The 14,814-nt window shown below is 28.1% G+C and overlaps 1 protein-coding gene across 2 annotated transcripts in view; it reads left to right on the forward strand.

Annotated features, from left to right (window-relative positions):
• The first annotated feature begins 2,811 nt into the window (after positions 1-2,811).
• The window catches only part of LOC130667830 (GTPase-activating Rap/Ran-GAP domain-like protein 3), a 36,991-nt gene continuing 24,988 nt past the window's right edge, over positions 2,812-14,814 (forward strand). Inside the window, exon 1 of one of the 2 annotated variants that reach the window (XM_057469692.1) lies at positions 2,812-3,971. In XM_057469692.1, the coding sequence (XP_057325675.1) occupies positions 3,757-3,971 (215 nt within the window). In that variant the 5' untranslated portion in view covers positions 2,812-3,756. The remainder of the gene's footprint in view (positions 3,972-14,814) is intronic. The other variant, XM_057469693.1, reaches the window with a different exon arrangement.

Genomic DNA, 14,814 nt, shown 5'->3' on the forward strand with positions numbered 1-14,814 from the left:
ATATTTGGACTACACTTTTTAAAAAAAAATTTTGTAAACGCTTTAACGTCATCATCATTTATTTTATTCTAATGATTATTGTTATTGTAGTTTTTTATTTTTTTTTTTTTTAGAGAAAAAAATTTTTTTTATGTTAATGCAGGAAAAAAAATGTGTAACTCGATGTCATTACAATTACCCGCGTACTAGTGATAATAGTTATGTAGGTCAAACTAAAAAAGATACGGTGCTGGGTACGCTTCATTTTAGTTTATAAAACAGAAAAAAAAATCGTTTGAAAAAAATATTAATAATTAATATAATATTTTTTTTATCAACAAGATCAAAAAAAAGCAATTAAGTGAATCACTACTGCGCAATAACATTTAAATGGTAACATCTTAAAGGTAAATAAAAAATATTTACAAGAGAAAATACAAGAGAAAAAATATTTTTTAAAATTATAAAAACCATTTAAACTATTGCGAGTTCGCAATCGTTTAACTCATTTTAATTTACCTTTTATAAATGTCTGACTAGAAAAATTAATTTAAAATAATCATGGCCTTTCAAGACACTGATACTTATATTTTAAATACTTAAATACGGAGAGAAAATTAATCAAACAGTTTTAATAATATTATAATAATTCTCATACTTGTGGTTTTAATTTTTATAATATAGGGGAGGCAGGAGAAGGGAAACATGAATCTAAAAACTTTTGATAGCAATTTTGGGTGGCCCAAATTGTCCAATGATGTCCGTATTTCCCTCGCATGAGATTTATTCTTACACTGTAAAAAGAGCGGTGTTAAAAATGGACTCGTTTTAACTCCGCCCGGTGTAAAAATGAAATTACACCGGTGTAGGAGGAGTAATACACCGGTGTTAAAAATATCGGTGTTAAAGCGGGGTAACCGGTGTAAAAGCGGAGTAAAACCGGTGTAAAAGCGGAGTAATACCGGTGTAAAAGCGGGGTAAATTGCGTCCGCTTGGAGTATTAACTTTAAAGATTATAAAACACAAAAAATGTCAGTTCTTTATGAAAATTAATAAAAAATATCATTTATCAACAAGTATAGTGATCGAGTAAGTAAAAATATTCACAAAGTAAAATATTTTAACACCGGTCTAGAATATTTACACCGGTGGCGGCGTTATTTTCACACCGCTTTCGGGGGTAAATTTAACACCGATAATTTTAACACCTACACCGCTTGGACTTACCCCGGTGATTTTTTACAGTGTATAAATGCAGAGAAACTGATCCTATAATTTTCTCTCTGTAAACGCTTATAATTTAGACTATTGATTTTAACATAAATTTAAAATTATTAATTGTATAATAATTAAATTAAATTCTTGCCATGATTTAAATTTTTTTTACTAAATTGTTAAAAAAAAAATAACAAAAAACAAAAAAAAAGGAGTCAAGGTGCTAAACTGTACATAAGTTAACATTAAAAAAATAAAAATAGTGAGTGAGGGACATGAAAGTCAAAAATATGTATTACTTGAGAAAAAACATGTATTGTAACATTATATTAACTTTAAATAATAATTAAAAAATTTAATGCAACTCAACACGAGACCTGTATATTCCACTGTACTCGACTTACAGAATAAATGTTAACGCTTCTACATAAAAGCTCATGTAACTTAATCATCCTTGTCAGCTATTTTATAATAAAATAATAAAAAAATGATAAAATTAACATACAAACAAGTAAATAAATAAACAAATTTAATAAACTGTAAATTGAGTTTCTAAGTACCAGTAAATTTAAAATTTACGTATAACCTTGAAGAATTTGTCGCAAATTAATTCCAATCGATCCTGCCTCCCTCAAATTCCAATAATTTAGTCACGCAGAGACTTGACGATAAATGGCTAACTAAATTCTAGGTCTTCTCCCAATCTCGCTGCCTTCCGGCGCTATTTTGTTTCTTTTTTCTTTTCTTATACAATCGAAAGCTATAACGTTGGATAAAAATGAATAGAATATAAAAAGAGAAAAAAAATAAAAAAGTTAAATAAAATAATAAACTTTTTCATACGTATGAATAAATTACTCCTACGCTATCCCAAATATCCATGTAATGTAATAAAAAAAAAGTCCTAAAGTTTATTTTTATCTTAATAACTACTAAATTATTAAGCTAATAAGGCCATTTATAAATTTTTATTATTTCAGGGTCAAAACTATGAAATCAGTGACTTTTTATTTCGATCATTATAGTAATGACGTTTAAAAAAAATTTGATACTTAATAAAATTAAATAAAGTTTTGTAAAACGTGGTGAAAGTCAAATAAAGTTTTAGTAAGAGTAGAAAATTTTTTTATAAAAAACTTTTTAAAAATATTAAACTCTCAAGATCACTTTGGGCGTCTTAACGTCTCGAGTTTTTAAGAAAACAAGCAAAACAACTCGTTTGCAAAAATATGTCTGAGATAAGTATTGAGAGAAAAGAAGGACCAGAGATAAAAATGAGATGCTATGATGATAGAAATACGCATGCGTTTAGAGTGTAGTAGTAGAGAGTGTCCCACGGAGACTGTAAAAGCAACCCCCGTGTCTCCGTAAAATCGAGCAGTCACGTGTCTCTCTGGCGGCCGGTAGCTGGAGAGGGTACAACTCTCTCTCTCAACTATAACGTTTAGTTCAATGTTACTGTATAGATGTGTACTGTGCTTGTCGAGAGCGAGATAAAAAGGGGAGCAAGCTTCAAGGTAAACGCACGTAGAAAGCGCTAACGGGGTGGTTAACGGTGTTGGTTTGATGCTGGTGGGGTTTGTAGTTTGTGGAAGGTGCCACGCCGATTATACAAGTCTATGTGTCTATCCCCCGGTATTTCTACCTGCACTCAGTTCCTGAGCGACTCTTCTGGACTCATCATCCACTCTTCTGTTCACGGATTGTGCATTTGATAATTAAAAAAGTTATTCGTAAATTTAAAAATTACAAGCGACGTATTTCGCCCAGAATTTAAAATGTTTTAGAGCTTAAATAAATGGATAAATAAATCATTATTTTTATTTATTTAGTTCAGTTTACCCTCTAAGGGATGATTGTACTTACGCTTAATGCGTTAAGTAGATTAACCAATGACGACTTTTAATCCGTTGGAAATGTCTACGAGTGTCTCTGAGAACGTGGATCGTATCTACTTAATGCGTTGAGCAGACACTGATTTGTGATGTGAGTTTAGCCAAACGTTAAATTAATCTTATGAGTCTTAGTCTAACACTGTGCGGATTTATCTACTAAATGTACGATTTAACGGATGTACAGATTTATCAGTTTATATGAATATTTAATTTGAATCGGGTATTGTAATGAAGGCTACGGAATATGAGAAATTATTAATCAAATATCGTTTAATTGAGTAACTATGGATAATAACCTTGAACTAATAATTAAAATTATAAAGTTATTTAATTCAACGGATATTGTAGTCGTTGATAAAGGAAACGTTTTATCGCATTGCTGAAGAGTCAACTACCTGTTACTCCAGGTGGTACAAGAGATTCGGAAAAATGCCAAAACGTGAGACTGCAGTGGATATATTGTGGCTCAAGGCCAATTTAATAAAGATAAAATTATGATAATTATACTGTGGACTGACAAGTGATTACTTATAGTCTCATTAATTTTCATTTTTATCTTGACTTTTTTTATTTTTTCGTTTGATCGGATAACGTTTAAATTGATATGGATAGAGTTAGTGGTGAGAGTTAGTTTTTGTCGATTGAAAATATACTGAACAAAATAAATATGAGTTCGTTGAAAAGGACAGCGAATCAATGTGCGCGCGATAACGCACCGATGCGCCGGTACGCTCTTGTGCCAAATCCAAACGCGAAAAGTGTCAAAAGTCTTCCGTACGGAAACAGCGTATCACTAGGATCTCCGTTGAGGTTACGTTCTAAAGGCGAACTGAGGTCTATAAGTTTTGAGGGCAGCAACAGAGTGCTGCCCTGGACTATAAGGTTAGTTTTTAGTTTTTTAATTTAATTAAATATCTATTTTATTTTCACTTGCCACACGGAAATAATTTTTTGATAAAAATTACTCTGTAATTTCGAGTAATCCTGGGCTGTTGCAAAAAATTGGTATTTTTCGTTTTAAATTTAATACTTTTTGTCCAAATATTAACGTTGCTTGACTATGTTTTACTCTACTACTGAGTAATTTTTTAAAAGTCTTATATTTAATCGATTATTGTGAATATCTCATCTCAATCTATTAATTTTTACTCCATGCGATTAATTTTTACTCCCCAATCTTCCATTCTTTTAAACCCATTAACTTTTTAATGAAAACCTGCCTATAAATCAAATAAATTTTCTCATCTATGGAAGTAATTTTTACTCTAAACTGCAGAGTAATATTTCAGTAGTCTCCGTTAATCTTCGGTTAATATCGACTTCAATTAAATGTCTTTTATTTTGCTCGCGACAACTTAGATGTTACGCACACAAATTTAGGCTTTGAAAAAAAGACGATCTCTGTATCTCTCTGTAACTTAATATTTATTTTAAAATTTAAAAAAATTTGTATCTTTTCTTTTTCAACACAATATGACTAATTTTTTTTTTTATTCTTTTTCAAAATATTTATTTTAAGTCAAATTTTAAGGCAATTAGATGGTTTTAGATTTTTTATGGAAATTTCAGCCTGTTAATTGTAATTTTTATTGTAATTCAATATAAATTTTATAAATTGAATCATCAACTTTTTATCATAACCTACTAGTAAAAATTGAATTAGAGAGAATTTATTTAGACAACAGCTAGGTGTAATTTCTACTCGCAATTGTGAGTAAAAATTAATCTGATTGATTTTTACTCACTGAAAGAGTAAAATTTCGTTATTCGAAAGTAAAAAGTCGTAATGGCCCAAGATTACTCGATTTAGACTAATTTTTAGAATAAATAACATGGCAATATTCATACAAAAATTATTTCCGTGCAGACATTAGACATTTGACAGGATTAGAAAATTTTAAAATAAATAAAAAATTTAAAACAATTTTAGGTCAATTTTTAATTATTCAAAAATCTATCAGATGACTTTTGATATTAAGATAAAAGTATGACAAATTAAAAAAAAAAGTTTATTTTATTTTACTAAATTAATGGTGAATCATTGGCAATAAAGTTTTAAATTTAATTAATTAAAGTTTAACAAAATAAATGAATAGAATTTAATCAATACCCTTTCAAGTGCAAAGTTCAATATGTACATGGAGTGCATTTAACTTACGAACAATATAGATGGATTTCTGAGAAATGTAACACGGTATCTGAAAAGCGTCAAGAGAAAAGCTATGCTGTATATAATTGATTGATCTCATTTTCCTCAGAGTCTGCGATGCACTTAAATTTAATAATTTTATACCTACGTTTCTTCAATTGATTCTTTTCTTATATAACATAACATGGGGTTATTGCATAAAAAATTTTTATTGATGGAAAGTTAAATTTAATTCAGTGCTAAGTAAATAGTACATTTTACGTATTCTGTGATAAAATTTAAAAAAATATGAAAAAATTTTTATACTTTGTAAGCAAAATAGAAAACATGAATAATGTATTTCTATTAAATTATTCGTGTCCACGAATTTCGGAAATATATAAAGCGATAACTAATTTATAAATTGTAAGCTATGGAAATTTGATTCATAAATTTATTTTGAATAAAATATGTAAATCGCATAGAGTTAATTTTAGTAGTACTGGTAACATCGATTAAAATTGTTCTATATAAATTAGTTTAAATTGATATACAATATAATCAATATCTGATTTATTTATAAATAAACATGTATATATCATCTAATTTACATATAAATAATATATTGGACGGAAATAAGTTTTTTAGATTTAAAAATTTTTTTTTTTGAACGAAATCCATTTTTGAATGTGATATTTTTGAAAATGTATTATTTCTAAATATAAATTATTAAATTATCTATCTATTAAAAAATATATTCAATATATGAACAATACATTGAAATAGTTCAATTAAAATATTGACGTCTATAGAAAGAAATATAAATTTATTTAAACAAATAAAAAAAAAATTTTAATTATTTTCTGTTTAAAATCAAACTAAATGAAATTTCAATTTTAATGTTAAAAATTCAATTACCAGTAAAAAAAAAACAAAAATGAAAAATAAGTAACAATCATTATTACTTTTCTACTTGATATTTTTTTTTCATCTACTTTTCACATCAACTAATATATATTTTTTGTTCATTTCTATTCGGCTTTTGTTGCAATATCTCGTATTGCCGCGAGGCAGTTTTGTGGTAGCAACAAATTTTTTATTTTTTGTCTTCTTGATAAAAAATTAAAAAAAAAATTTATTATCATAATAATACTAACAAAGAGAAGGATGAAAAAAACAACATTTCACATTCTTCGCTTTACCATACCCGAGTTTAACAACTAAAAGTAGCTTATTTTATGCTCAAAGTAAACCGTCAGTGCTTACTTTATGTTAATATACATGAATAAATTGTTTTATTTACTTATGGCTTTATCATTACAATAGATAATCATAAAAGTATTTATCTCCGTATTCTTAAAATTGTTGGTATTATTTTATTAAAATTATGGAATTTTTAATTTCTTATATATATCCGGGTCAAAAATAAAACTTGATTTAGACTTGGTTTACCAAGTCGAAATTTGGAGCCGTTTTTCACAATACAAACTCGACTTTTTTTACGGAGGTATGAAATACATTAAGTTTTTGCCTTGGTTTAGACTTAACTGGCTTACTTAGTCACGATTTAAGACGAAAAAGTTGAAATCAAGTCGAAATTGACTTACTTTAGACTTATTCGACTTAAATTTTAAGACGAAAAAGTCAAGATCAAGTCGAAATTGACTTGGTTTAGACTTATTCGACTTAAAATGTAAGGCGAAAAAGTCTCAATCAATTCAAAACTGACTTGATGTAGACTTATTCGACTTAAATTACAAGTCGAAAAAGTCAGAACTAAGGTGAATTAATTTTTATATATTAAGGCGAAAGTAAGACGAATAAATGACTTTTTTTCGACTTGGTTTAGCAAGTCAAAAGTAATGTGAATGACTATCGTGCTCAAAGTAAAGACGAATAAGTTGAAACTAAGATGAAAAAAGTTAAAAAAGTTGAAAAAAATTAAATTTAAGTCGAAAAAGTCGAGATCTTATCAAAAAATCGTCGGCAAATCCATAACTTCAAAAGAAAATAAGGCGAAGCGAGCCTGAATCAAGTTTTATTTTTGACCCGGGTGGACTCGTTTTAACTCCGCCCGGTGTAAAAATGAAATTACACCGGTGTTAAAAATACCGGTGTTAAAGCGGGGTAACCGGTGTAAAAGCGGAGTAAAACCGGTGTAAAAGCGAGGTAACCAGTGTAAAAGCGGGGCAAATAGCGTCCGCTTGGAGTATTAACTTTAAAGATTATAAAACACAAAAAATGTCAGTTCTTTATGAAAATTAATAAAAAATATCATTTATTAACAAGTATAGTGATCGTATAAATAAAAATATTCACAAAGTAAAATATTTTGACACCGGTAAAGAATATCTGCACCTGCGGCTGCGTTATTTTAACACCGGTCTAGAATATTTACACCGGTGGCGGCGTTATTTTAACACCGGTACAGAATATTTACACCGGTGGCGGCATTATTTTCATACCGCTTTCGGGGGTAAATTTAACACCGATAATTTTAACACCTACACCGCTTGGACTTACCCCGGTAATTTTTTACAGTGTTTTAATCTTATCAAAACAAATTTGTTTTTATATGATGATTTTGAAACAATTAATTAGCTGTTACTAAATTCTGAAATTGAGCACCCAATCTATAGAAGATTCTTGTATAAACTTTTTTTTATTAGGGTAATTTAGTCAATGATTGATACTATAAATAAAATTTTTATAAAAAATTGAATCAATTGAATAACATTCAATGTTTATATGAAATGTTTGAGTTATAAAAAAGTTGATAAGAAGTCAATAAAGTACAACAAAATTTAATAGAATAAAAAATATAAACTCTCGTCCTTTAATATAGACTTAAAAAAAATAGTAAATAAAATGTATAAAAATGCTTTTCATCCAACGACACTTTTATAATTAACCCTTGAGTTTCACGTTGGTCGCAGAAACGAGACGTGAGTTGTATACATGGTCTTTTGTGTTGTGCAATCGATCATGATCGCGCTTGACTGAGTGGAAGTATCGGATAAAAGAGAACAAGTGCGAGGTTGACTATCCATCTGATATATATATTTTTTTTTCAAGCCCTTACTATTATATTTTTTCACTCATAAATATCATCTATAAATTTTTTCTATGTACATTATTATTCTCATACCCATTTTTGGTTTTACTTTTTATAGTCACCTTACAATTTTATTTCAATTTCGCTAATGTAACTATTCATTCCAACACTTGATGGCTGGTAGACGACAGGGTAATTACTTCCTTTGAATCCTTCCTTTCTTTCAAACGATCTTGCATCACAATGGACATGTGTATCGCGAATTGCGTCACAGATGGCCTGCATTCGAAAGTAAGTATCGATTTTTTGCAATAGAGTGCCCTCGACCCCTTCGCAATGTTCCTTTTAAAATTATTTTCATTTTTTTTTTATTTCCTTACTTATTTTTTGTTTTCATCGCTTTATTTTTTTTTTACTTTTCATTTTTTTTAAATATACTTTTAACGTCTTATTACTTTGAAATAAACAAAAAGAATCTTCTTTTCCAATGTTATATACAACCAAACCAAAGAGTTGGCTTCTTTGTATGCACATTCTTTGAAATAAATTCGCTGTGACAGAAAATAACTATGTAAAGAATAAGTAAAAGATAAAAGTGATAAAATACGTACGCTGAATTTATGTTCAATCTATGTCAATATTTCTTTAGCTCATAATATTTATCTTTATATATTATATTTATTATTTATTTAATGGTATAGTTGTATGTATAGGTATACATAATATCATTTTATTGAAACAACTTGAATTATTGATAAAAAATTGTATACTAAATTTTTACTTTTACATTTAAAATCACTCATTTGTCAATACGGTATTACTCGTGTCTATTAAGAACTGTAACTTTGATATAAACTCTAAAATGAGACGAAAGAAAGTTAAAAAATTCTGGCTTAGAAGTGACAGAAAGATGTGGAAAGATTTTTAAATAATCTTCTAAATGAAGCCGTGAAATGATTAAAAGACGTTTGATGTTTATGAACATTTTCTTACTCTTTTTTTAAAAATGTTCAGGAAATTTAAAAAATAGATTAAAAGTATTGGAAAGAAAAAAAATTTCGATTGATATAAAAGACCTTTGAATCTTTTAGTTTTTATCTGATTTCTGCTTTTTAGCTGAGAAAAATATTGCGACCTTGGGGTAAAAAAAATTCCATATATATGTTTAAGCCTGGGTATATGTTTAGGTCAAGGGTTCGATGCTTCATTCAAACGTTCATTGTGCTCAGTATTTTTTTTTTTTTCCATTCATTGTATGTGTTGTGATGTATGAATCTCTAGCATGTCTGTCTGACTATACATAGATTCTTACCCTGGGTAGATTAACCCTTGGGCTCTTAGCCAAGGGGTGGATTAATAAATGACCGTATAAACGCACATACTGTGAAGCTATATAGTTCACTGACATGTGTGTAGTATATATTTATTTATATACGTGAACTGAGAAGGGTAAATAAATATAAGAATTATATACGTTAACTTTTACGGATTTTATTGCATAAGTAGTACTGTAATAAAAAATATGCTGACATCTAACACGATTTATTTAGTTTTTGTATACAGTAAAATCATGTTCGTAGTTTGAGACACGATCGCAAATTTAAAAAAAAGTTCCTTTAGGTTAAATATATACATTTATTAATTAAAGAAAAGATAAAAAATCTGGAATCAAGGCTACCGATTCAAGGAAAAAAATTTTCTTGATTCGAGCTAATTTTCTTAAGATCAAGTTAATTTTTGATGTGTAGTTAAAAAGTTAAAAGACAAAAGTATCTGATAAATAAGTTTTTTTCTTTGATTAAAATCAATTATAATTAAATGTCTTTTTTCTAATAGTTTCTTATATCAAAATTTTATGGCTTTGTTTAAAGTCTGAAATTTAAAAAAATATAAAATTAGTGTTTCATTCCGTGATAATTATTTTTCATTAATTTAACAGAACAAAATTCGAGTAATTGCTCGAAAAGTTTTTAGTTACTCATATTGTTAGAAATTTCTATCTTAACTTTCAGAAACGGATGTTGAGCTTTAATAAAACTTTTATGAATATAAATTTTAAAATGCAATTGTCATTAAGAATTACAATGTTATTTTAAATTTAATGCAATTTCTTTGTAAATTTAAAACTTATTTATACATTTTTGAAACTATTTTCATAAAAATTAACGCGTTTTTTGTTAAAAAATTTATTTCTCTAGTATGAAAGACCGGAATTTGTTGATTTTTTTTTTTAAATTAATTCCTTATACTTTTCAAGTTCCATAAATCAAAAGAAAAATAATTCTATAAATTAATAAATCACAGTCTATAAAAAATTCGACAAAAATATTTTACCCATTTGAAAAAAAATTTAAAAAACGAATTTTCTTCATATCTTGACCCTACACACTGTAAAAAATCGGGAGTAAATTCGGAGTGATCACATATTTTATTTAAATCCGAATTCACTCCGATTCGGAGATTCGATACTGAAATAAACTCCAATTCTAAGCGAATTTCACTCCAAGGGGATTAAATAAAATACACAGCCATCCGCTCCGCATTCACTCCGGATTTAATCCGCGTTCATTCCGAAAATTTTTTAGTATAATCTCCTCGTGAAATTAAAAAATGTAATTATTTGTAAGTAAAATGAATAACAATTTATTTATAATTAGCCTGTAAATATACGACCAAAGTATATTCACTCACGAACTACGCATTGTACGTACTAATTTACTTACAAGTCAAACCTGCGGATTTAAATCCACTTACGAGTGAGGCGTGTGGTTTCAAATTTACTTACTACTCAACCGTGTGGCTCTAAATCCGTTTATGGAGTCTTACCATATAAAGAATTTATTCACTTATGACGAAAACATTTACGTTAAAAATCAATAATTATATATTTAATTCAAATAAATTGACGTCACAAAAAAAAACATTTTTAATGCATCGTTATTTCATTTGAATAAATAAATTTTAATAGGATATTTAAATATAAACAACAATAGGTTCAGTTAACGAGATAAAGAGTCATACAAAAAAAAAAAAAATATCTAATTACGAGAGTAAAATTTATTTTATAAATGTGGACAATAAACTGAACTGCAAATATAGCAGGATCGCGATATCTCTGACACAATATACTCTACCCATATTTTTTTATCTACATACTTTGAATATATCTATATATTTGATATTATTATTTATTCCTTTTGTACCAACGAAACTGTATCGACGTGAACTATTTTTCCCATTAAATGTAACGAATTTAAAGTGAGACCGGACAATCGCCTCAATGCATAAATAACTAAATCAAATCCACTCATCTATATGTATAATTGTAATTTTCACATTCACAATCATAACGGCTTTTCTCAATAACTTTTTAAACAACAAAAATTTCTAATTAACCCAGATTTATTCAAAAATTTTGTAAAGTTTGAAAATAAACTAAACAAATAAAATACATCTTTCATTTCATTCTTTCTAGTGTATTGCGCACAATTGACTAAATAAATTTTCATATCATCAGTACTAAATTTTCATTTCCACAAAAAACTAAAATAAATGAATATTCAAGTTTATTTTCAAAACAACACAATATTATTACACTGTAAAAAATCACCGGGGTAAGTCCTATCTGTGTAGGTGTTAAAATTATCGGTGTTAAATTTACCCCCGAAAGCGGTGTGAAAATAACGCCGCTGCCGGTGTAAATATTCTGTACCGGTGTTAAAAAAAATTCTCCGGTGTTAAAATAACACCGCTGCCGGTGTAAATATTCTAGACCGGTGTTAAAATAACGCCGCCGCCGGTGTAGATATTCTTTACCGATGTTAAAATATTTTACTTTGTGAATATTTTTACTTACTCGATCACTGTACTTGTTAATAAATAATATTCTTTATTAATTTTCATAGAGAACTGACATTTCTTGTGTTTTATAATCTTTAAAGTTAATACTCCAAGCGGACGCAATTTACCCCGCTTTTACACCGGTTACCCCGCTTTTACACCGATATTACTCCGTTTTTACACCGGTTACCCCGCTTTTACTCCGCTTTTACACCGGTTACCCTGATTTAACACCGGTATTTTTAACACCGGTGAATTACTCCTCCTACACCGGTGTAATTTTATTTTAACACCGGGTGGAGTTAAAATGAGTCCATTTTTAACACCGCTCTTTTTACAGTGTAGCTTTTTTATCAAACGATTCGTTTTTTAAATTTTTTTATTTTTTTCAAACAGCTGTACAGAACTTATTTTATTGATAGTCTGCCCGAGTGATTAATTTTATTTCACAGTATCTTATCCCTTGGGAGTGATTCCATTTGTCGTTTAAATCGGAAATCTTTACAAGTGTACTTGGATTCGACATTAAGGACAACAGATATCTAGGTAAATGGTTTGCGCACTCACAATCAGTACTGCAGTCAAATTTATCTAACTGCCTTAAGGGTAAATTTCAAACTTGAACTATTCAATATATATTTGTATACATGAAACTGCATAGATACATATATACATATTTAAGACGTATCTCAGTCAACTTCAGGTACTTTAGACTATTGGGAGCATAAGGAATATTGTAGATTGTATAATAGAGCTGAGCTGGAAAAGGGAACAGATACATACTGAAAGGAGGTTAAGTGTATACTTGAGAAAGCAGAAGAACTAAACACTCAATATGATCATCTCTTATTATTCATCATACATCAGAGACAGCATACAATTGTAAATAGTCTTAAGACATAGATTCTACTCATCAGTCATCGTGGGTTTCATGTTCAATTTTACTAACTATTCATCCAGGTTCATCTTTAACTATGTATATACGTATATAAAGATATCAGTGTATTGGTGCAAGGTACTGATTTAGCCATATATAGTGAGTTAGTACGTCACTATCTTCTTGCCTCACACTTGCATCCATTCACTTTGGCTGAAAAGCCTCGAATCAGCAATCACAGTAGCACATATTCTATATTTGTACGTTCATAGCTCTGTTTGTCATACAAATTCCAATGCTGGTACTGGTACCGATGCCAGTGTAAGTGATGCTGGCGGTAATTTAGATATTTTATAAAAAAAATAATAATATAAAAGTAAATTATACAATTCAATTGTATAGATTATCGCCATATGTGTGTTTTTTTTTTTTAATTTTATAATCATTTATATGTGACGAATACTGAGTAAGTAAAGAGGGATATATAATTAATGTTATCTTAAATTTTTTTTTTCGCATTTTTATTTTATTAGAAATATGTTATTCAAATTACTATATCGATTGATAGGAATAATTTTGAGCAGATTAAAACTTTTGTGGCAGATAAAATAAAAAATAATTTCTTACACTAAATTTCTTTTAATTATAGAGGAGGGAGGGGCAAAGGGGGGTACTTAAGGAAATACCAAGTTTTCGAGGACTCAAATACGCTAAATCTTTTTTTTTTTAATGATATTCAAAGTAAATAGAAGAAATTTTCAGTTACCGTTGAAAAAAAAAAATTTTTATTTCTGCGGGCAAAGTGGGGTACCCCCTAAAAAAGGTAAAAAAAAAAATTTCTGGATTTTAAACGAATTTGATTAAGTTGAATTTTTTTGTAAGTAATTTACATGAAGAAAAATTATATTTTACATGTTTATTGGATACAAAAGAAAAAAAAAAATTTTTAATAGTTTTTATCATAAAACAAACGTCATTAATATTTTTCAACTGACAAATGATTTTTATTAATTATATTTACAAAAGTGATTTTGGAATGTTTAAAAACCATTAAAAATATATAATTTTTTTTTATCAAATTTTGGGGTTACCCCGTTTTGCCTACCCTACCCCTTTTGCCCCCCTTTTCCCTACAATTAAAATAATTTAATAAAGTAATTATTTAATTATGAAAAGTACTTTAAATCTCAATAACAATCGACCTATATTTTTTCGCTTTTGAAAAAAGTTGTGAAAAAAAATTTTAATCAAATATCACGAACTCAATTTAAGGTACTACAAACTACTGATTACATCGGATTTACATATTAAGTATTTCCGTTAGCGTCAAGCAACCTCTTTTTTTTTCAACTGTATACGTATCCACCCGCTACAACTATTACGGCGTCACAATAATGAATTGCGTAAAAGAAAAAAAAAAGTAAATAAATAAAACAGCAAAAAACATCAACAAGACTAATTACAAATAATAATTAAAACGTCACGACGTTCTTAATATACACAAAGCTTTTTGTCATCTTTATTCGATTAAATTTTTTTTTTAATTTTCTTGCAAAGATTAAAACTTCGATTGTACCCTTTTTTCTACGATTATATTATTTTATCATAAATTATTATACTTTTAATCCATTATTTTAATTATTCATATTTTTTGTTCTCATTTTCCAACAATTTACGATTCACTGTTTGAATTGTTCGTGTATAGTATAGCAACAATTAATTATTGTAACAGCAAACAGAAATGACATAATTGTTACTGACAAAACTTGATATCGATGCCAGTTGTTATATATATATATTGAAACTTGTTCCGTTATATACATTT

This window comes from Microplitis mediator, chromosome 5 (assembly GCF_029852145.1).
Source record: "Microplitis mediator isolate UGA2020A chromosome 5, iyMicMedi2.1, whole genome shotgun sequence".
Classification (NCBI taxonomy): domain Eukaryota; kingdom Metazoa; phylum Arthropoda; class Insecta; order Hymenoptera; family Braconidae; genus Microplitis; species Microplitis mediator.